Here is a 23214-nt window from a genome sequence, read left to right as displayed (position 1 = left end):
TTTGTCCTGAGTACGCTGATACCCCATATGTGGGGGTTAACCACAGTTTGTGCGCATGGCAGAGCTCGGAAGGGAAGGAGCGCCATTTGACTTTTCAATGCAAAATTGACTGGAATTGAGATGGGACGCCATGTTGCGTTTGGAGAGCCACTGATGTGCCTAAACATTGAAACCCCCCACAAGTGACACCATTTTGGAAAGTAGACCCCCTAAGGAACTTATCTAGAGGTGTGGTGAGCACTTTGACCCACCAAGTGCTTCACAGAAGTTTATAATGCAGAACCGTAAAAATAAAAAATCATTTTTTTTTCACAAACATTTTCTTTTCGCCCCCAATTTTTTATTTTCCCAATGGTAAGAGAAGAAATTGGACCACAAAAGTTGTGGCACAATTTGTCCTGAGTACTCTGATACCCCATATGTGGGGGTAAACCATTGTTTGGGCGCATGGGAGAGCTCGGAAGGGATGGAGCGCCGTTTGACCTTTCAATGCAAAATTGACAGGAATTGAGATGAGACGCCATGTTGCGTTTGGAGAGCCACTGATGTACCTAAACATTGAAACCCCCCACAAGTGACACCATTTTGAAAAGTAGACCCCCTAAGGAACTTATCTAGATGTGTGGTGAGCACTTTGACCCAATAAGAGCTTCACAGAAGTTTATAATGCAGAGACGTAAAAATAATTTTTTAGCCCCCAGTTTTGTATTTTCCTGAGGGTAACAGGAGAAATTGGACCCCAAAAGTTGTTGTGCAATTTGTCCTGAGTGCGCTGATACCCTATATGTGGGGGAGAACCAGCGTTTGGGCGCATGGGAGGGCTCGGAAGGGAAGGAGCGCCATTTGGAATACAGACTTAGATGGAATGGTCTGCAGGCGTCACATTGTGTTTGCAGAGCCCCTAATGTACCTAAACAGTAGAAACCCCCCACAAGTGACCCCATATTGGAAACTAGACCCCCCAAGGAACTTATTTAGATGTGTTGTGAGAACTTTGAGCCCCCAAGTATTTCACTACAGTTTATAACGCAGAGCCGTGAAAATAAAATAAAAAATTTCCCCTCAAAATTATTTTTTAGCCCCCAGTTTTGTATTTTCTCGAGGGTAAAAGGAGAAATTGAACCCCAAAAGTTGTTGTCCAATTTGTCCTGAGTGCGTTGATACCCCATATGTGGGGTGAACCAGCGTTTGGGCGCATGGGAGGGCTCGGAAGGGAAGGAGCGCCATTTGGAATGCAGACTTAAATGGAATGGTCTGCAGGCGTCACATTGCGTTTGCAGAGCCCCTAATATACCTAAACAGTAGAAACCCCCACAAGTGACCCCATGTTGGAAACTAGACCCCCCCACGAACTTATCTAGATGTGTTGTGAGAACTTTGAGCCCCCAAGTGTTTCGCTACAGTTTATAACGCAGAGCCGTGAAAATAAAAAATCTTTTTTTCCCACAAAAATTATTTTTTAGCCCCCAGTTTTGTATTTTCCCAAGGGTAACAGGAGAAATTGGACCCCAAAAGTTGTTGTCCAATTTGTCCTGAGTACGCTGATACCCCATATGTTGGGGTAAACTCCTGTTTGGGCACACGGGAGAGCTCGGAAGGGAAGGAGCACTGTTTTACTTTTTCAATGCAGAATTGGATGGAATTGAGATCGGTCGCCATGTCGCGTTTGGAGATCCCCCTGATGTGCCTAAACAGTGGAAACCCCCCAATTATAACTGAAACCCTAATCCAAACACACCCCTAACCCTAACCCCAACGGTAACCCTAACCACACCTCTAACCCAGACACACCCCTAATCCTAATCCCAATCGCAAATGTAATCCAAACCCTAACCCTAACTTTAGCCCCAACCCTAACTGTAGCCTTAACCCTAACCCTAGCCCTTATCCTAGCCCTAACCCTAGCCCCAACCCTAGCCCCAACCCTAGCCCTAACCCTAGCCCTAACCCTAGCCCTAACCCTAACCCTAGCCCTAGCCCTAACCCTAGCCCTAACCCTAGCCCTAGCCCTAACCCTAACCCTAACCCTAGCCCTAGCCCTAACCCTAGCCCTAACCCTAGCCCTAACACTAGCCCTAACCCTAGCCCTAACCCTAACCCTAGCCCTAGCCCTAACCCTAATGGGAAAATGGAAATAAATACATTTTTTTCATTTACTTTTATAGCGGGTTTTTTAGCGGATTTTTATGATTGGCAGCTGTCACACACTGAAAGACGCTTTTTATTGCAAAAAATATTTTTTGCGTTACCACATTTTGAGAGCTATAATTTTTCCATATTTGAGTCCAGAGTCATGTGAGGTCTTGTTTTTTGCGGGACGAGTTGACGTTTTTATTGGTAACATTTTCGGGCACGTGACATTTTTTGATCGCTTTTTATTCCGATTTTTGTGAGGCAGAATGACCAAAAACCAGATATTCATGAATTTCTTTTGGGGGAGGCGTTTATACCGTTCCGCGTTTGGTAAAATTGATAAAGCAGTTTTAATCTTCGGTTCAGTACAATTACAGCGACACCTCATTTATATCATTTTTTTATGTTTTGGCGCTTTTATACGATAAAAACTATTTTATAGAAAAAAATAATTATTTTTGCATCGCTTTATTCTGAGGACTATAACTTTTTTATTTTTTTGCTGTTGTCGCTGTATGGTGGCTCGTTTTTTGCGGGACAAGATGACGCTTTCAGCGGTACCATGGTTATTTATATCCGTCTTTTTGATCGCGTGTTATTCCACTTTTTGTTTGGCGGTATGATAATAAAGCGTTGTTTTTTGCCTCGTTTTTTTTTTTTTCTTACGGTGTTTACTGAAGGGGTTAACTAGTGGGCCAGTTTTATAGGTCGGGTCGTTATGGACGCGGCGATACTAAATATGTGTACTTTTATTGTTTTGTTTTTTTTATTTAGATAAAGAAATGTATTTATGGGAATAATATTTTTTTTTTTTCATTATTTAGGATTTTTTTTTTTTACACACTTGTAAATTTTTTTTTTTACTTTTTTACTTTGCCCCAGGGGGGGACAATACAGATCGGTGATCTGCCAGTTTGCACAGCACTCTGACAGATCACCGATCTGTCTGAGAGCAGTGCAGCGTTACCAAGTACCTGCTCTGAGCAGGCACTTGGTAAGCCACCTCCCTCCCTGCAGGACCCGGATCCGCGGCCATTTTGGATCCGGGACTTATTGCAGGGAGGGAGGTAGGAGACCCCCGGAGCAACGCGATCCCTGCACCGCCGGCACATCGCGATCATCTTTGATCGCGGTGTGCCGGGGGTTAATGTGCCGGGGGCGGTCCGTGACCGCTCCTGGCACATAGTGCCGGATGTCAGCTGCGATAAGCAGCTGACACCCGGCCGCGATCGGCGGCGCTCCCTCCGTGAGCGCGGCCGATCGCGCTAGACGTAATATTCCGTCCTTGGGAATTAAGGCCCACCCCACATGGACGGAATATTACGTCCAATGGCAGAAAGGGGTTAAAAGTTGGCGTTATATTATGCGAGTAAGTGTTGAGCTCATCCTTTGGACTTACTCAGTGGTCCTCCGCAGCCACCCACACGGATGGGCATACACTAGACCTGGTATTCACCCGTCTCTGCTCTCTATCTAACTTCACCACCTCCCCTCTCCCTCTATCCGACCACCATCTGCTCACCTTCTCATCCCTCTCCTCCTCACCAATCATCCATATCCAGCAACATGCGCACCCACACAGAAACCTTGCACACCTAGACACCCACACACTCTCTGACTCCATCCTACCACTGGCATCCATATCCTCACTCCACGCCACAGACAGTGCTGCTGCTTTCTACAATGCCACTCTCGCATCAGCTATTGACACGGTTGCCCCTCTCGTCCATGGCAGAGCGCGACGTATCAATAGACAACCTTGGCATAATAACACCACCAAAAGCTAAGGCAAGTGTCCAGGGTTGCGGAGCGGCGTTGGAAGAGAACACACTCGCAAGACGACTTCACTGTATTCAAACAAGCAACACTCGCTTTTAAATCTGCACTCACCTCTGCTAAACAGGCCTACTTCACAACCCTCGTATCTTCCCTATCCCACAACCCCAAACAGTTATTCAAAACATTTAACTCCCTCCTCCGCCCCCCACTGCCCCCTCCAACCTCCCTCATCTCTGCTGAGGACTTTGCCACACACTTTAAAAATAAGATCGACCAGACAAGGCAAGACTTTATTGTTCAACCACCACAACCCCTTTGTATACCAGACCAATGCCCAAACCCCATAACCTCCCTATCCAACATCACTGAAGGGGGACTTAATTGTCTCCTCTCCAAATCCCACCTCACCACCTGTGCGCTCGACCCCATCCCATCCCACCTCCTCTCCAACCTCACCACCACACTTATCCCATCCCTAACCCACCTCTTCAACCTATCACTAACTTCTGGCACCTTCCCCTCTGCGTTCAAACATGCCACAATCACGCCTATCCTTAAAAAGCCAACCCTCGATCCAACTGCTATGTCCAGCTATCGCCCAATATCGCTGCTCCCATTTGCTTCCAAACTCCTGGAGCAGCACGTCCATGCTGAACTCTCCTCCCACCTCTCATCTAACTTGTTGTACGACAATCTACAATCTGGTTTCCGCCCCCATCACTCAACTGAGACTGCCCTGACCAAAATCACTAACGACCTACTTACCGCCAAAGCTACTGGACAATACTCTGTACTCCTCCTTCTAGACCTGTCCTCTGCTTTCGACACAGTTGACCACTGCCTCCTACTACAGATCCTCTCCTCCTTTGGCATCAAAGACCTCGCCCTATCCTGGATCGCCTCGTACCTTTCCAACCGCACATTCAGCGTCTCCCACTCCCATACTACCTCCTCATCCCACCCTCTCTCTGTTGGAGTCCCCCAAGGCTCTGTTCTAGGACCCCTACTCTTCTCAATCTATATACTTGGCTTGGGACAACTCATAAAGTCCCATGGATTCCAGTACCACCTCTATGCTGACGACACTCAGATCTACCTCTCTGGCCCAGACGTCACCACTCTGCTGTCCAGAATCCCAGAGTGCCTATCAGCCATATCCTCCTTCTTCTCCTCTCGCTTCCTCAAACTCAATGTGGACAAATCTGAACTCATCATCTTTCCTCCATCCCACAAATCTTCCTTACTTGACCTATGTATCGCAGTCAATGACATCATGCTTTCCCCTGTACCCGAAGTCCGCTGCCTCGGAGTAACCTTCGACTCTGCCCTGTCCTTCAAACCACACATCCAAGCTCTGTCCACCTCCTATCGCCTCCAGCTCAAAAATATCTCCAGGATCCGTCCTTTCCTCAACCCCCAATCTACTAAAGTGCTTGTACACGCCCTCATCATTTCCCGCCTTGACTACTGCAACATCCTTTTCTGTGGCCTCCCTGCTAACACCCTTGCACCTCTCCAGTCCATCCTTAACTCTGCTGCCCGACTAATCCATCTCTCTCCTCGCTACTCCTCCGCTTCCCCCCTCTGCAAATCTCTTCACTGGCTCCCATTCTCTCAGCGTATCCAGTTCAAATTGCTAATACTGACCTACAAAGCCATCCACAACCTGTCTCCTCCATATATCTCTGAACTAATCTCTCGATATCTTCCCTCACGTGACCTCCGGTCCTCCCAAGACCTCCTTCTCTCCTCCACACTTATTCGCTCCTCATCCAATCGCCTCCAAGACTTCTCCCGAATATCCCTCATCCTCTGGAACTCTCTGCCCCAACACGTCCGACTATCAACCACAGTCGGATCCTTCAGACAGAACCTGAAAACTCTTCTCTTCAGGAAAGCCTACAGCCTGCACTGACACCGCTGCTGCCTCATCACCAACGAAGCTACCGCCTCACCAACACCGGAGCTACCGCCTCACCAACACCGGAGCTACTGCCTCACCAACACCGGAGCTCCTGCAACCCTCAACCTGCTGTCTCCTTCCCCATAATCCTGTAGAATGTAAGCCCGCAAGGGCAGGGTCCTCGCCCCTCTGTATCAGTCCGTCATTGTTAGTTTGTTTACTGTATGTGATATTTGTAACTTGTATGTAACCCCTTCTCATGTACAGCACCATGGAATCAATGGTGCTATATAAATAAATAATAATAATAATAATAATAATTTTGCTCTTCATTTTGTACAAAAAAAATCCGTAAATGTAAGAAAAAAAAAAAATTGCAGGCTAAAAATATCTTGGTCTCCTTAAATGCCCTCCCCCCCCGTCCCTAATTAATGACTATGCGTGATGAATTGCATATATAGTCTTCAATGCTGACCTCCGTTTTTCTCCTGATGATGGATACATCGATGATGTGGATAGTAATGGCACTTTAAAAGGGTTTTCTTTTTTCCATTTTAGTTTAAACAAATGTTTTATTATTTTCATATAAAACAAACAGTTTACAACAAACAATCCCTCTGCAAGGGGACATTTATATATTGTTCAGTATATAATATGCAGATTTTTTGTTATGATACAAAATTATACTGCAAACCAATGAAAAAAATCAAAATAGAAAAGTGTGGGAGGAGGGGCTACATATATCCAGCTAGTTTCAGATGAGAGCAACTCAATATATACATTGCGTAAATGATCCTTAATATAATAGAACCAGACATCCAAAAAGGGCAAACTCAGTATAACTTACAGTCTTAGATCTGATTTAGCTATTGATGTCATTCAGCAAGAACCTAAATTATCACAGTGATAAATGTAAAGTTTGATTTAAATTTGGATCTTGTTGGAGTTCTATCTGTCCATATGTCAAAGAAAAGCTTCAGAGTGTCAGTTCTTGTTGCTTCAATTTGTTCATATAATATAGAATTAATATGATTATCTCTGGCCATTTGTATCGAGAGAGCCGTGAATTTCCATTTTGAAACTATGTGAATTCTAGCTGCCTGTCATGGGGGTACCACGACAGAGTGGTCTCTTCTTTTTCAAGGGTCAGAAGATCACAGCATTTGGCTGCTCGCACAAATACACTGGTTGGGTCTGCTTTGCTTTCCAGAGCTGTGCAGATTTCCCTTGTTTGTTGCAAGGGTTTAACACTCCTGTGTTATGGCCGCCGCTGCTCGTCCGCGTCGCGCCGCTTCTGGCCGCCGGCGCGCTGCCCCTGCTTGCGCTGGCTGCACTTCGTTCGGGTCCCAGCACGTCATTCCTCCTGCTTCTTCTGCGGCGCCGGCTCCTTCCGCCGCTGCTCGTCCCCGCCGCGTTACTTCCGGGGGACGGCGCGCTCGTCGTCTGCTGGCCCCGCCTCCTCCTCGTCTTGATGGGGATGTTCGGTGTCTGCATCCGGGATCCGGCACTCCAACCAATCCCGGTGAGACCCTCACTATTTCAGGCCACCTCCCCTGCTAGGAGGTGCCTGAGTGTCAATTGCTTTTTGCTTTGTCTCTGGCCTCTTCTGCTCTAGTGCTCGTACCTTCCGGTACTTCTTGTGTTCCCTCCGCCTGTGTGTCTTTACGTTTTCCCGTCATCCCTTCCGTTTTTTCTTTGCAGTTTCGCCTTCGTCTCCTGCTTCCCTCCAGTTCAGCTTGTCTGCCAGTCTTCGTGTCTTCCATTGTGCTCCAGCTTCCCTGCCTCCGTGTATCCCGCTCCTGTGTTCCGTTCAGTGTCTTCCTTTATTGTTTCTCCCTGAGCCGTCCCTTCTGGTATCTGCTACCGTGGTAGGGTCCCAGCCAATCCCTGTATAGGGGTTGGTTAACACCTGGTCCGCTCGCCCGGAGGTAGTACCTTGCCACGGTCCAGAGGGTCCACTCTCGCTTTCGTCTCAGCGTAACATCCTGCTTATCTCCTAAAGCTTTCCATCATGAGTTCTCAGCTATTAGGATTTTTCAACTCCGCTCTGGTATATGTACTCACCTCTTAGCTTGGGTAGGTGTCAGTGATGGCTTGCTATATCTTGGGAGGGGTTTGGACCTGCGAACGGTGGAGGGAGAAGTCGTTTAGGAGGCGTCTACAGAGATTGCTACTTGGAAGTTTGTCTGGTGTCTTCCTTTTCATTCACACCCTTTTGGTTTTCCGCTCTGTGATGAACACGCACGTTGCCACCTCGCCTGACGATACTATAACTTCAGATAGATCACGTTATGCGGTCTTCCCACTTTCGTCAACGTGATGTTCCGCATCCTCTGGGGACACGTAAGTTCAGCTTGGTACAGTTTTACATAGGCTTCACCTGCCCACGTTGGCCCAGGGAGGCACGAGGAGTGAGAGGATGTGGTCCATGCAGTCACTGAAGTGGCATCACACTCGCTCAGAACCCTGACAGGCCCCTTTCACAAGCACCAGTGAAACGAAGCGCTGCCAGCCTAATAGGACTGCCTTTAACGGACCGGGATTATATCGGGCCAGAAACCAGCCATGGTAGCATGGAAAGGCAAACTGAGAAACGGATGTGTGGATCGAGATAAAAGAGCAGCCCAAGTTTAAATGTTATATTTAATCACCTTAAGGGCACACTAAACAATACACTATGTACACAATGGAAACACATATACAATGGTTAGATAAGCAAATACAGATAGTGGTAGGACAAAAGATATGAGCAGAATATATGGGTCAGTTACCAGTAGGTGAAAGGCCTGGTTTCGGGAGAGGGGCTACCACATGGGAGGCTTGTGGTCCCCTCTGTTCCTTGACTTCTCTCCACATGATATGTTGTCGCAACCTCCCCATAGAAAAAGCAATAGGTCATGCTTTACACAAGCATTTACCCCCTTTGGGTCACTCCCTTCCTACCCTCTGGGTTGTGCCTAAATCCCTTCCCCTTCGCTCTAGCAGCTAAAACCTCCACAACCTAAGAGAGGTCATAACTCCTTAATGAACAGTTCTTTGGAGGCAGTTTTGGCGACATCGGATCTGGTCGGGCCCCTGCTACGCATTAAGAGCAAACACAGCTTTTTCTGGTTTCTACTAGCTGTTCTAGAACATAGGGGTATGGAGATACATAGAAGTGGTCAATACCCAGTCGAGCATTTGCCATGTTCTGGGGATCTCTGAAATATACATGATGTGCAGCTAAGATGTATAGTATCTCCGTAACTCCTTATGGAATTGTGTTTCTGTAGTGTTGTAGAAGGTGTCTGCAGCTTCAGCAGGACTCTATATGGCAAGCAGGCCTTTGTCCTGCTCTGAGCTGGTCAAGGTGTGAGATCTGTCACTCACCTTCCCCCCCCCCCATTGAGCTAGGTGCCAGCTTCCTCCTTGAGGCTTTGAGAATGTGGGCTTCCTGCTGCTGGACAAAGCAAGAGGTTTTTTAATCCCAGGCCAAATAATTTCATATCAACCATTTGTATGTTATATCTCCAATTTTCTTTACACTCTCCCTCCCTTCATTTCCCTTTTTATATACAATTCCATAATTTGGGTGCCTGTTGAGTGATTTTTACTTTCTGTTACCCTTGTCTGTTTGTGTCTTATGATAGAGCAGAACTAGCGTTCCTGCTACCCCACGCACTAGCTGGCGCCTTGCTTAGGGCAAGACAGGGGTAGGTACACGGTCACTGCATGGGGTGAAAGAACTCATCTAAGGACGTCAGGGAGGGGGGTGTGGCCTAGCGACGAATGTGAGCGGACGTGCGAAGGATCTCTCTCCCCGCACCGCTCCTTAAACCTACCCTTGAAGGCGCCGCCGAACGCCGAAAACCGGGCAGAAGGACCCCGCAAGTCCCCGGCAAAGGGAAGAAGGCTCCGGAGTCAATAAGCGGTGAGGAGCGGAGATGCCGCGCCGCAAACAGTCGGCGCCTGCAGCCGGCGCGAAAATTCAAGATGGCGCTGTGGCTGAGGAGGAGGCGGCCAGGGCCAGCGCTTCATACCGCCGGAGGCTGGAGGTAATAGCCCGGCTGGAGCGATTTGCCCGCACGGAGGAGGTGGGAGCCCTGCTGCTGGGTCCAGAGGGACTTGAGGTGGAGGAAGCCCTGATGAGGCAAGAATGTGGAGGGGAAGCTAGGCCCGGTGAAGTGGAGGTGCAATGTTCCCCAGGGAGGGCGCAGGGAGTGCACAGTGCAGAAAATGTGACACCTGCTGCTAGCCCTGTGCAGACCAATGATTCTGATGTGGTGCAGCAGCCAAGGATGGGGGAACCAACACTGCAGGACATTTTCTCTGTCGTTATACACTGCAAATCTGCCTTGGCCGCGCTGAATCTGAGGGTGGATGATCTGACAGTTGAAATAAAGTCCCTTAACTCTGCTATGCGCAAAGTGGAGAAAAGAGTGGAGGTGGTGGAGGAGCGTGTGGGCAGTGTGGAGGACCAGACAAACGAACTGTTAAAAAGAGAAAAGAAATATATTCAACGAATTGCAGAGTTGGAATTTAAGACAGACGATTTGGAAAACCGATCTCGGAGAAACAATTTAAGAATAATTGGGGTGCCGGAGAAGGTGGAGGGAAATAACTCCACGGAATATATTGAGGCAAGGCTTAAGAACTCGGTGGGAGGAGCAGACCTTACCAACCATTTCTCGGTGGAAAGGGCTCATAGGGTCCCCACTCGTCCTCTGCCGCCCGGCTCGGCCCCTCGTGCCATATTGGCAAAAATTCTGGACTACCGGGATCGGGAGACTTTACTGAGAAAGGCCAGGCTGAGTGATGGCCTGAGCATAAATGGGAATCGGATCTCCATTTATCCGGATTACTCGGCATCGGTGCAGAAACTTAGAATGAAGTTTGGGGTGGTCAAGCGACGGCTCCGTGAACTGGACCTAAAATATTCAATGCTCTACCCAGCTAAGCTCAGGGTGGTGGCGCTGGACCGTGTTCAATTTTTTCAAAATCCGGAGGAGGCGATGCAATGGCTGGACACCAACGCCAAGAAGATTGGCACTGAGCGGAACCGTTGAGATTGTTTCGGAAGGATTGTAACCCTGCTGGTTCTGCCTCTCTTCGTTGGAGGGGTCCTTTTTGAATGTTACTGTTGCAGATGGTTCAACTGCACCTAACGGTTACAGTATTGTGTTCGGCGGCGCAATGAATATTTCATATTGGTCGCGGTGGGAAGGGGAGAGATGGACGGTAAAAGACTTAGTTCTAGGGTATACTAAGTGCCCTCGGTTCTCATATAGAGAAAGAAAGTTCGGAGTATCTGAGTTATCTTGAGTTTTAGATGGGGAAGGTTGGGTTAATTGTTGGGATGGGGGGTGGGAAGGGGGGGACGAGGATGTTGGGGGAGACCTGGGAGAGACGATTCTCATCTTATACCTTTTTCTAAGGAAATGGGAGGGAAGGTTAATATTATAAGTTGGAATGTTAGGGGGTTAGCGGACGCTACTAAGCGTGCGGCAATATTTCAGTACCTAGTGAAACAGAGGCCCTCGGTGATATGCCTGCAAGAAACTCACTTAGTGGAGGAAAAAGTAGATATGTTACAGAAAAAATGGGTGCGCAGGGCGTATCACTCGACGTTCTCTAATTATGCAAGGGGGGTGTCTGTTTTGATCCATACTAGTACTCCATTTGAGGAAGTTGAGGTTAAAATTGATAAAGATGGTCAGTATGTCCTTTTGGTGTGTAAAATTCTTAACCGTCTGATTTGCATTGTTTCACTATATATACCCCCACCGTATTCTGGCAAGAAAATTCAAGAGATTTTGGAGCATATGAGAGGGTGGGTCGGGGTTCCTCTTCTGGTGGTGGGAGATGTGAACAATATTGCTGACGACCATTGGGATAAGAGTAATCACGCTCCGCTACGTAGGGACGGTAATGGCACTCCTTTTGGGAATTACCTTAGAGAAATAGGCTGGATTGACTTATGGCGGGTTCGTAACGCTAATACTTATTCTTATTCCTGTTACTCGACCACGTACGGTTCTATGTCTCGTATCGATGTCGCCATGGGCAATGATGGGATGAACGAATTGTTAAGTGAGGTGGAATATAATCCCAGGATTCTATCGGATCACAGTCCAGTTCAGGTCTCATTAAAATTATCTGAACGGGTTGGTTCACGGAAGATGGGATGGAAGGTTCCCCCCTCCTGGTTACAACTCTTGGACATGGAAAGTGTGGGGCTGAAATAGAGGAGTTTTTTAGGATTAATGATGGGAGTGCGGAATGTCATGTAGTATGGGACACCATGAAGGCGTATTTAAGGGGGATTCTGTTTCGGGACATTTCACGACACAAGACTAGGACTAGAGTACAGGATCAAGCTATTCTGGAAGAACTGAAGGCAGCTGAGGCAGCATTGGGGGCCCATTGTACTAAGGAGTCTCAGAGTCGGATGAGGAAGGCTCAAGAGGAGGTCAATCAATTATATTTGAGAAGGGCGGAGAGATTGCGGGCCTTTCAAAAAGCGTCTTTCTATTCAGAGGGGGAAAAGGTGGGGCATTTACTTTCGGTAGTGGCGTCTGCACAGAGGGACTCCTCTCATGTCTACTCCATTAGGAGGGAGGATGGAATATTGGTTACTCAGGGGGAGCAGATTTTGGAAGTGTTTAGGAAATTCTACAATAAGCTATATACTTCTAGTGTGGCCAGGGGGGCTGAGGACATGACGGGCTACTTGGAGGGGGTTGACCTGCCTAGGTTGAGCAAAGAAAAATGTGAGTTGTTGGAGGAGCCGATTGGGGAGGAAGAATTGGGGGCCGCTTTGGCGGGGGTTGCTGGGGGTAGGGCCCCGGGGGCGGATGGTATTCTAGCCGAGGTGTACAAGGTATTGAAAGAAACTTTGTTGGCCAAATTGTCGGAGGTGTATAATAGTTCATTGGAAAAAGGGGAGTTACCTGTTTCAATGAGAGAGGCTATCGTGGTCGTTATCCCTAAGACCGACAAGGACCCACAACTACCAGAATCCTATAGACCAATCTCACTTTTGACGGCTGACATTAAGATACTGGCAAAAGCTCTGGCAAACAGGTTATCTAGGGTGATTGACAGACTGGTTCACCCGGATCAGTCAGGCTTTATGCCCAATAAATCAACGGCACTTAATCTGAGAAGGTTATTTTTAAATTTGCAAATCCCTTCTGACAATGTCGGCAAACGGGTTGTGGTATCCTTGGACGCTCATAAGGCTTTTGATTGCGTGGAGTGGAGCTATTTGTGGTCATTACTGGAACGAATGGGGTTTGGACCTAAATTTATCTCATGGGTGCGGCTGTTGTACTCTTCTCCGGTGGCCAAAATTATAGTGAATGACGCTCTCTCTGAGACCTTCTCTTTATCTAGAGGTACTAGACAGGGCTGCCCTCTGTCCCCGCTGCTCTTCGCCTTGGCGGTGGAACCCCTTGCCGCAAAGATCAGAGGGTCCCAGGAGGTGAAGGGTTTTATGTACGGGGAGGCGGAAGAAAAAGTAGCGTTATACGCTGATGATATCCTGCTCTTCTTGGAGGATTCCGAGGAGACCTTGGTCAAGACGGAAGCCATTATTGAGGAATTCGGGAGTTATTCGGGCTTAAGGATCAATTGGGACAAATCGAATATGATGTTGATAGATGGGGATAGTGGGGACGGTGATGGGGGGGACTCTGTCACAAGGTTGAGGCTAGTTGAGAAATTTAAGTACTTGGGGATTCAGATCGCACTCCCTCTGACTAGTTTTGAGGAGCTGAATTTGGCACCTCTTCTGCGTAAGATACGTTCCAAGGTCCAGGCGTGGAAAAAGTTACACCTATCAGTAATTGGTAGGATAAACCTGATAAAGATGATTGTGATGCCGCAGCTACTCTATGTGCTGCACAATTCCCCTATATGGATATCGCAGAACAGGTTTCGGAGGATTAGATCCTTGTTTGGTGAGCTGATCTGGGGTGGGAAGAGCCCCAGATTTAAACAGGAAACCCTACAGAAACCAAAGACGGAGGGAGGGGTGGCATTGCCCAATCCGTGGTTGTATTTTTTGGCCTCACAGTGTCAGCATTTCAAGGGATGGGGAGATGGGTCAGGTGGGACGCGGGCACCTTGCAGCCTGAGATCATTGATTGGGACGAAGGTGTTGAGCGAGGGCCTAGAGGGGGGACATTTCCGTGAGAAAGGTTCTAAATTTTGCACTGTAAGGCTCATTCACAAGGTGTGGGATAAAGTTAAAGGAATTAGGGGTGTACGGGCACTCACTAGATTCTCACCCATTTGGAACAACTGTGTCCTACAAGAGTTTAGACAGATGGAGGGATTTCATATTTGGAGGGAGGCAGGCATCTCTCGGATGGGCCAGATTTTACATCAGGGTAGAATTAGAGACTTTGAGGTATTGCAGGAAGAATTTTTACTCCCGGACTCTGAGATGTATCAATACCGTCGTCTTTCTCATGCGTACCGGGCACAGTGTAAGAGAGGACCTGTTGAAATCCAGGTGGATCTTATGCTGGATTTTATCCTTGTAGGGGGAGGCACGAGGGGGGTGATTTCGGGAATATATGAATTCCTTCTATTCTCTTTTCTGGCGGAGCACCCTGTTAGAGCAAGGGCGAAATGGGAGGCTGACCTGGGGGTGATTGATGATGACCGATGGGAATCAGTGTTGGATTATGTGCCCAAGATATCAATGAGCGAGCCTGGTAGGCTGTCACAATTATTTGTCATTCATAGGGCTTATAGAACCCCGGACATGTTATTTAAAGCCGGATTGAGGCTTAATTCAGAATGCCCTAGATGCTCGCAGTCCGAAGCGGGCATCCTTCATATGTTGTGGCAGTGCCCTAGGCTGTCCTCCTTTTGGGTGGTGGTGTTGAATAAAGTGGGATTGGCATATAGTTGTACTGTGCCTCGGGATCCTCTGGTATGTGTTTTGGGCTATGTGGAGGAGGTAATAACTGATAAGTTGTATAAAACGGTTATAGCTAGACTGTTATTTATTGCGCGAAAGTTGATCGCCAAATTCTGGATTAGGGAAGAGCCACCAACAAGGAGAGACTTTATGAAGCAAGTGGACCATATCATTGCTTTGGAGAAGAGTATCTACGTTAGGAGGAACAAGATGGACCTCTTTGACAGGTTGTGGAGCCCGTGGCTTGAATCAATGTGATCTGAAGACCTTTTGCCCCAATGGAAATATTTTTTGACAAGTCATCTTCCTCTTCTTGTACTTTTGTATGTGATAGTTTAGTGGGGGACGACTCTTGACAGGTCTCTAGAGGGTGGGGGGAAGGGGGGGAGTTTGGTTTGGGACTAAATAAGTTTTCTAACAAAAAAGTATTGTGTATTTGTGTATTGCTGACAACAAACTATTTATTTTATTGTTTATGTACAATTTTGATGGTTTAATAAAAATATCTGATTAAAAAAAAAAAGGACGTCAGGGAGTTTAGGGTTGAACAGGGCAAGTTTCAGAGGTTGCTTCTCTAAACTTTACCTAGTGCCAGTTCTTCACTTCCCTTCCATTATGCTAGGTGCCGTCTTGTTTCTTGATGGGGCAGGAGACTGCCACCTTATTTGTTTCATGTTACCAAATACATCACAACCTCTAAAACCATTTATTAATGTATCGCAGCAATGATGCCATTTCACCAGTGACATTGAGCACTTTAAGTCCCCTTCTTCCATGATCTTGGGTTTTCTATTCTGTGGAGGAGAATTTAAAGATAAAGTCAAGTATAGAAATCATTCCTCTTCTAAGGCTAGTTTCACACTAGTGTTCGGCAGGGCTGCGGATGGCAGCCTTCTTCCTCCGTTAAGCTCCACCAACTGCCGCACCTCTTCCTTCAGCTACACCTACATCTGCATGCATCCTACGTAACCTATCTTTAAAATTGGTATGCAGGCCATGCGGATGTATGCAGATGCCTCCACATGCGTCGTTTTTGGCGTCAAAACAACGCTTGCGGAGGCATCCGCATATATCCGCATGGCCTGCATACCCAATGTTAAAGATAGGGTATGCAGGCGCATGCAGACATAGGCGGAGCTGAAGGATGAAGTGCAGCAGTAGGCGGGGCTTAACGAAGCAAGAAGGCTGCCATCCGCAGCCCGGCCGAACGCTAGTGTGAAACTAACCTAAACGGGTTGTTTTCCTCTTCCAGTTTTCGTACAAATTCCTCCTTGCCAATGCAGCTTATACACAATCACCAAAGCAGCAATGGATACAGAGCACGGAATCCAGAGAGGCTGAGTAAAAGCTGATTTCAATATTTTTATGACGACAAAGATTTAATTTGTACAAAAAGTTGAATGGGGAAACTTTTACAGTTGAGCTTTTTAGTCATACAGACTCAGGGTGACAGGAGTCCCTTATAGAAGATGGAGCATTCGGTTTTTATTTTTGCTCTTTTATGTTTATTACATACATTGATTATCTGTCAGATGCCAGAATTCTCCGTTTTCATATTATATTCTGAAAAGCTGTAGAATTCCAAATTCTATGCTGAATATCTATGTATAACTTCTCCTTAACCTGTGATTAATGGCTAAACTTTATTTTATTTCATCATTCAGGTCTACAATATGTTTCAACACCAAAGCCTCGGAATTAAAGTTGATATTCGTGTCACAAAGTTGGTTTTGCTCCACAGCCGCCCGGTAAGCTTTAAAAGCCAGTACAACCATTTTGTGTATTTGCAATGCCAATCAACCTTTTGCAATTCACATAGACAATTGACGATTTCGTAAGTGATGTATGCTCATATTTGGGTCACACTATGCATTCTTCAACATTGAAATTGCAACTCCAAGAAAGAAAAGTTGAGCAATTATGGAAATGACAGTATCAGTAGCCATGTTAATGATATGCAAATGATGAGGAAACGGAAGCAATATCTTCCAAACCACTTGATTTATTAAGTATCGAGAGTGGGCACCACGTGCAGAAATCCCCACACTTACACACCTTGGCTTTTATCAAAGAACTTATTAATGGTTGTCTAATAAATGATCTGAGGCTCTGAACGCACTTGGGCAAATCGTTGAGATCCGCTGCTGTCCTATGTTTTTGTAATTGCCAACCAACAATGTCTCCCATTCAGCAAATGTGGGACAAGTCTTGAGATGCCGCAGTCCATGGTGGCACATTTAGGCCACGCAGGCTGCTCACAGTAGCACAAGCAACATGCGGCTTGGTGTTCTCGTACCTTTTGATGTGTGGCTGTATGTTGTGAATTCTGCTCTTGGGTTCCCTCCAGTGGTTGACTCGCAGTCCTGGCCAGGTGTATCGGATGATTACAATTCTAACTGGGATATTTAGGTGTGCAGGATCCTTTAGCCCTGGCCAGTTGTCAATGTTACTTGTGAAGTGTTGGATCACTTTCTGGCTTCTCCTGTTGCTGCCAAATTCAGCAAAGATAAGTGTTTGGTTTTTGTATCTGTGGCACACTGCTGTGTGCTTGTTTCAGTTTTATTCCTGCTCTGATTGTAGGATTCACTGGAGTTGCAGATTTACGCTCCTACATCTTTTAGTAGATGTAGGAAGCTTTTTGTATATTCTGCTGTGTATGTTTTGAAGGGTTTTAATACTGACCGCACAGAACTCTGTCCTATCCGGTCCTATCTAGCTAGAGTGGCCTCCTGTGCTAAATCCTGTTTTTCTGCCTGTGTATGTTTTTTCCTCTCCGACTCACCGCCAATATTTGTGGGGGGCTGTCTATCTTTTGGGGATTTTCTCTGAGGCAAGATAGTATTCCAATTTCCATCTTTAGGGGTATTTAGTCCTCCGGCTGTGACGAGGTGTCTAGGTGTGTTAGGTACACTCCACGGCTACTTCTAGTTGCGGTGTTAAGTTCAGGATTGCGGTCAGTATAGTGGACACCTTCTCCAGTGAAAGTTCTCATGCAGCTCCTAGGTCACCGGATCATAACAGCTGTACCCCTGGTTCCACAGTTGATTTTTTTTTTCTGTTTTGCTAGTGAAATTAGATGTCACATACCAAGTCTAAGGTTTTAAACAGTGTCTACACAAACCATCAGAAAGCTTTTTCATGACATTGGACTACGAGACAGACATCCAACTAAAGGTACCTTCACACTGAACGATATCGCTAGCGATCCGTGACGTTGCAGCGTCCTGGCTAGCGATATCGTTCAGTTTGACAGGCAGCAGTGATCAGGATCCTGCTGTGCCATCGTTGGTCGGCGCAGAAAGTCCAGAACTTTATTTTGTCGCTGGACCTCCCGCAGACATCGCTGAATCGGCGTGTGTGATACCGATTCAGCGATGTCTTCTCTGCTGTTCTCTGCTTTCCGGACGGCGTTAGTGCAGAGAAGCACAGCGCCAGAGAGGACAGACGCCGGAATGTAAGTATGTAGTGTTTTTTTTTTTTTTACGTTTACACTGGTAACCAGGGTAAACATCGGGTTACTAAGCGCGGCCCTGCGCTTAGTAACCCGATGTTTACCCTGGTTACCAGGGGACTTCGCATAGTTGGTCGCTGGAGAGCTGTCTGTGTGACAGCTCTCCAGCGACCACACAGCGACGCTGCAGCGATCGGGATCGTTGTCTAGATCGCTGCTGCGTCGCTTAATGTGACGGTACCTTTAGTGTTTGTTTCATTGACCTCATGCCATCTCTCAAAAAATATCATGGTGCAGTGCTAGATGGCAGTGAAGGCTGGAATAGAGGTTTATCCTCTTTTGTCTTGAATGCAATGGAGACTGTGCTAGATGGAGAGATGTCTGGAGACCATGTTAGCAATGCCATGAAAAGGCATTAATAAGGAAACGTCACACCGGTCCTACTCCTGGAATTATGGTGTGTGGTGACAGTGTGCTGTAGTGAGACCCTATAGACTTTAGTACAGGTACACTAATGGCTCGACACTACATTGATTTATTCCTATAATCAGTAATACGGCCATTTCTCAAAGTTTCCCAGGAGTCCTTTTTGAACACAAGAAATCCAGGTGACATGTTGCTCGTGCTTCTGAGCAGCTTATGAGCCCAAATATGCTTCCATGGCCTTCAACATCTCTGGATTTGTTTCTAACTGCGCACATCTGGAACATCATTGGCCTACAATGGCAAAAGGAGATGCCAGCAGCTGATATTGATGATTTGTGTGTGAAAGTACGTTTATCGAGGCAGAATATTCCTCAGATCAGATAACTATTAGCATAAAGCAAAATCAAAGAAATGAGCAGGATCACATGTTGGTATAAGTGCAATGTCTAGGTGCTCATTCACACTATTGTCATTTAATAGAATCTAGAATAACAACAAAATAAGCAAATACCCTGCAGTAACCTCACTACTTAAGTTAAGGGTTGTAAGTGAGTATTTCTGTGTGACGCTCATAATCGATGTTTTAAAAATGTAGTTTCCGTTTTTTTATCATTTCCACATCATTAACATGTTTATCGATCCTGTGATTTCAATAATTCCATGACTTTTCTTTCTTGGTGTAATAATTTCAGTGTTAATGAATTTGTATATATTCTTATACAGAACTAGAGCAGAAACTGAATTTTACATTCAATTTCACGAACAGGAGACACATACACACCCCTATACTCCAGATAGCTGATCTGATATGATAAATCACTCTGGCGCAGACTATCGATCCTGTGACTTCCTTAATTTCTTTACTGTTCCTTCTTAATGTTACAATTTCAATGTTGATTAGTTTGCGAGAAATGTGTCCGAGAGCATGTTCTGGTGGCAGGATGGTAAAACATTTAATGAATACATCTTTCCATGTTGTAGACAAAGCTGTCTATAGGACATCATGGAGAAAGGTCTTTAGAGAGTTTTTGTCACTGGCAAAATGAAGAATATGGAGGAGCTAAGTACTTGGGAAACAATTATGTACCAGGAGCCAAGGATGAAGTACCTGTGGATGTAGCAGTGTTCATGACCAGGTACAGAATAAATCCATCTGTTTCCTTATTCTCCTTTGATCAGTTCTTATAGTTTTGTTGCTTCTTTTTAATCCAAAGCAGATTTAGTATTAAAATTTAGAAAATAATTTCTCCTATACAGTATTATGAATTAAATATATTGTCTCTTATTCCTTTATCAGAACTGACTTTTGTGTCCATAAGGATGAACCATGTGATACTGTAGGTAAGCATGTGATGAAACCTCCTTATTAGCATTGTTTTGTCACTTTTTTTGTCCATCTTGAATTGCTTCAGATGTAAGTATGACAACGTGACATCTGTGTCTGTCTCCTCTGTTCTCATTTTGATTGCCACCTACGCAGGGCCGGCTCCAGGTTTTTGAGGGCCCTGGGCGAAAGAGTCTCAGTGGGCCCCCCCTTTAACACATACCACGATTCATGATCGCATATAACACAGCCATGTAGTATATAACACAGCCCAAGTAGTATATAGCACAGCCACGTAGCATATAACACAGCCATGTATTATATAACAGCCCACGTAGCATATAACACAGCCACGTAGTATATAGCACAGCCCACGTAGCATATAACAGCCCATATAGTATATAGCACAGCCACATAGTATATAACCCGGCCCACGTAGTTTATAGAACAGCCATGTAGTATATAGCACAGCCCACGTAGTATATAACACGGCCCATGTAGTATATAGCACAGCCATGTAGTATATAGATCAGCCATGTAGTATATATAACAGCCATGTAGTATATAGCACAGACATGTAGTATACAGCACAGCCTGCCTCCCCCCAAGAATGGCCCCATAGTCCAGTACTCACTGTTAGTTACAAAAAAAAACACTACTCCTCACCTCTCAACGTTCCTGCGCCGCGCTGCTCCCTCCCTGCTCCGGTCTCGGCTGCTGCTGCACTGCCTGACACAAAGCGAGTGCGCGATGACGTAATCACGCACCCGCAGTGGCAGTGTCAGAGGCAGCGTGGTGAATGATGGGAGAGGGAGCGTCAGGTGACGCTTTCTCCTCCATCATTTGCTTTGAACTTTACCGGCAGACACCTTTAAAGTTCAAAGCAGCGGCGGGGGAGTTGGTGCTTGCGACAGGCGGGCCCCCCTGCCTCACAGGGGCCCCATAGCAGCTGCGTGATGTGCCACTAGCTGAGGGCCCCTGGGGGAGCGGGGGCCCTAGGCACTGGCAGCTGCCTGCCCCTATCACCGGCCCTGAATGGGCTCCCCTGTCTCGCCAGGGCCCCGGGACTTGCCCGGGTACGCCGAGTGCTAACGCCGGCCCTGCACCTACGTCTCGTGGCTCCGGCCAGTCGGAATCATTGATGTTAAATACTAGTAAGTTTGTCTTTCTTCCTTCTATCGGCCTTCTGTGGAGCTGCTTACTATACAAACCCCTGAGAATCCATTCCATTTGACAGTTATAGCCAAACCAAATCTGGTATTCACCCCAGAACTTGTGTCTTTAGTGATATTCCTGATTTTGACTTCAGCTTGTGACAGATACAGTATGTATGATATTCCAAACACAATGTAAGACTGAGTTCAGAGGAACATATGACAAATTACCCATTAAACATCACGCATCTGGTCCATTTATGTATTTACTATATCGACATCCATTTTTTTTTTTACAATCATAATAAAGATTCCTCTCTATTTCCTGTGTATTTTTGTTATAGTGGATCAATGAAAAATAGATGCTATACAGAGAGTGTCTGTATGGTCTAAATTTTTTGGGATGCACATATTGAGGTCAAATCTCCCACCCCCTCCCCCCCACTGGCCCATAATGAAGCCAGCGTGTCTAGGGAAACATGTTGGGGGCATTGTGTCTTCTTTAGTGATGAGAGAATATACTCATTACTCGAGATTTCTCAAACACGCTTGGGTGTCCTCCAAGTATTTTTTAGTGCTCAGAGTTTGTTTTTATTGCCGCAGCTGAATGATTTACATCTGATAGCCAGCATAAGTACATGTGGGGGTTGCCTGGTTGCTAGGGAATTCCCACATGTACTTAAGCTGACTAACAGATGTAAATCATTCAGCTGCGGTAAGGAAAATTAAATCTCCGAGCACTAAAAAATACTCGGAGGACACCCGAGCGTGCTCGAGAAATCTCGAGTAACGAGTATATTCGCTCATCACTAGTCTTTTAAAGCAAACCTCTCAATAGATTCATGCTGCCCCGAAATACAATAGGGAGAGACCTAACCAGTCCAGTTCCGCTCCCTGCCAACTTCTCCTCACTCTGATCTGGGTGACTGACATGTCTCTCCCTATGTACACACATGATAAAGACCTGTGAATCATCTGGAGTGGTGGTGGGAGAAGCCAGCCAGTGACGACACCTGGCCAGCTATTCACCTGTGTTTTATTGCTCTGAAGCGCTACTTATTGATATTAAGCATATTCAGTTCACGAGAGAAACTCTACAAATCATACTTGACTAGTGTGTAAATGTTTAAATTGTGCCGTTGACTTACACTGGTCCATGTGCAATTGATGTACACACAGTCTGCAATGGACCGAAATATGTTTGTTTCAACTGAGCTTCATACATGGATTTTTCTCAGCATCTTTTAGTAATGGTGTCTTACATAGAATTAAAATGTTGTACCTCCACTTTGTATCTTGGTTATGCTTTATTGTAGAATTTTGTAGAATGATGTAGAATTTGTCGTTCTTTATAAACAATTATGCTCCGCTTTAGGGCTTCTGACCCGAGAGTCAAAGCTTCATATATTTCTATGAGGCTGTTGGGTTGAGAGACCTGTTGCCAGTCCGTGCACTAGCAGTCAGTGATCGGATCGATTTGCATTGCCGTCTGCATGAGCCCTTAAAAGTAGCAATATATTTAGAGTCCAAAAATAAACTCAATTTTCCTCAAATTGTTTTTGCACATTTTTGGCTCTGTTCATATCTGTATTAGGCCTATTTCACACTTCCGTCTTAATTTTTCCGTCACAATGCGTCGTTTTGTGAAAAAAAATCGGATCCAGCAAATGTTTCTGCTGGATCCGTTTTTTTCTCAGACTTGTATTAGCGACGGATTGTGACGGATGGCCTTCCGTTTCATCCGTCGTGCATTGGATACGGCGTAAATTTGCTGTCTGTCGGGCGGAGACCACAGAGGAACGTTTTTTCTATACATCGGAAAATCGCTCTGTGACGGATCCTGCGCTGTCTGTCATTGGCTATAATGGAAGCCTAAGGGCACCGGATCCATTGCTAAGGCCTCTTTCACATTTCCGTTGGCCCGACGTACCGACGGACGTTGTGCAAATAGTGCACAACGTGGGCAGCGGATGCAGTTTTCAGATGCATCCGCTGCCCATTATGAGTTCCAGGGAGGAGGGGGCGGAGTCCCGGGCGCGCATGCGCGGTCGAAAATGGCGGACGCGTCGCACAAAAAAAGTTACATTAAATGTTTTTTTGTGACGACGGTCCGCCAATTACCGACCCATCCAG

The 23214-nt window shown here is 46.2% G+C and overlaps 1 protein-coding gene across 2 annotated transcripts in view; it reads left to right on the top strand.

Moving 5' to 3' along the window:
* The window catches only part of ADAMTS17 (ADAM metallopeptidase with thrombospondin type 1 motif 17), a 434783-nt gene that overhangs the window by 60842 nt on the left and 350727 nt on the right, over nt 1-23214 (top strand). For both annotated transcript variants that reach the window (XM_069766309.1, XM_069766308.1), the window contains exons 5-7: nt 16391-16474; nt 19585-19739; nt 19901-19944. In XM_069766309.1, the coding sequence (XP_069622410.1) occupies nt 16391-16474; nt 19585-19739; nt 19901-19944 (283 nt within the window). The remainder of the gene's footprint in view (nt 1-16390; nt 16475-19584; nt 19740-19900; nt 19945-23214) is intronic.

This window comes from Ranitomeya imitator, chromosome 4, assembly GCF_032444005.1.
Source record: "Ranitomeya imitator isolate aRanImi1 chromosome 4, aRanImi1.pri, whole genome shotgun sequence".
Lineage (NCBI taxonomy): Eukaryota > Metazoa > Chordata > Amphibia > Anura > Dendrobatidae > Ranitomeya > Ranitomeya imitator.
The sequence above is the reverse complement of the archived record's forward strand: the minus strand, read 5'-3'. Positions and strand labels throughout refer to the sequence as shown.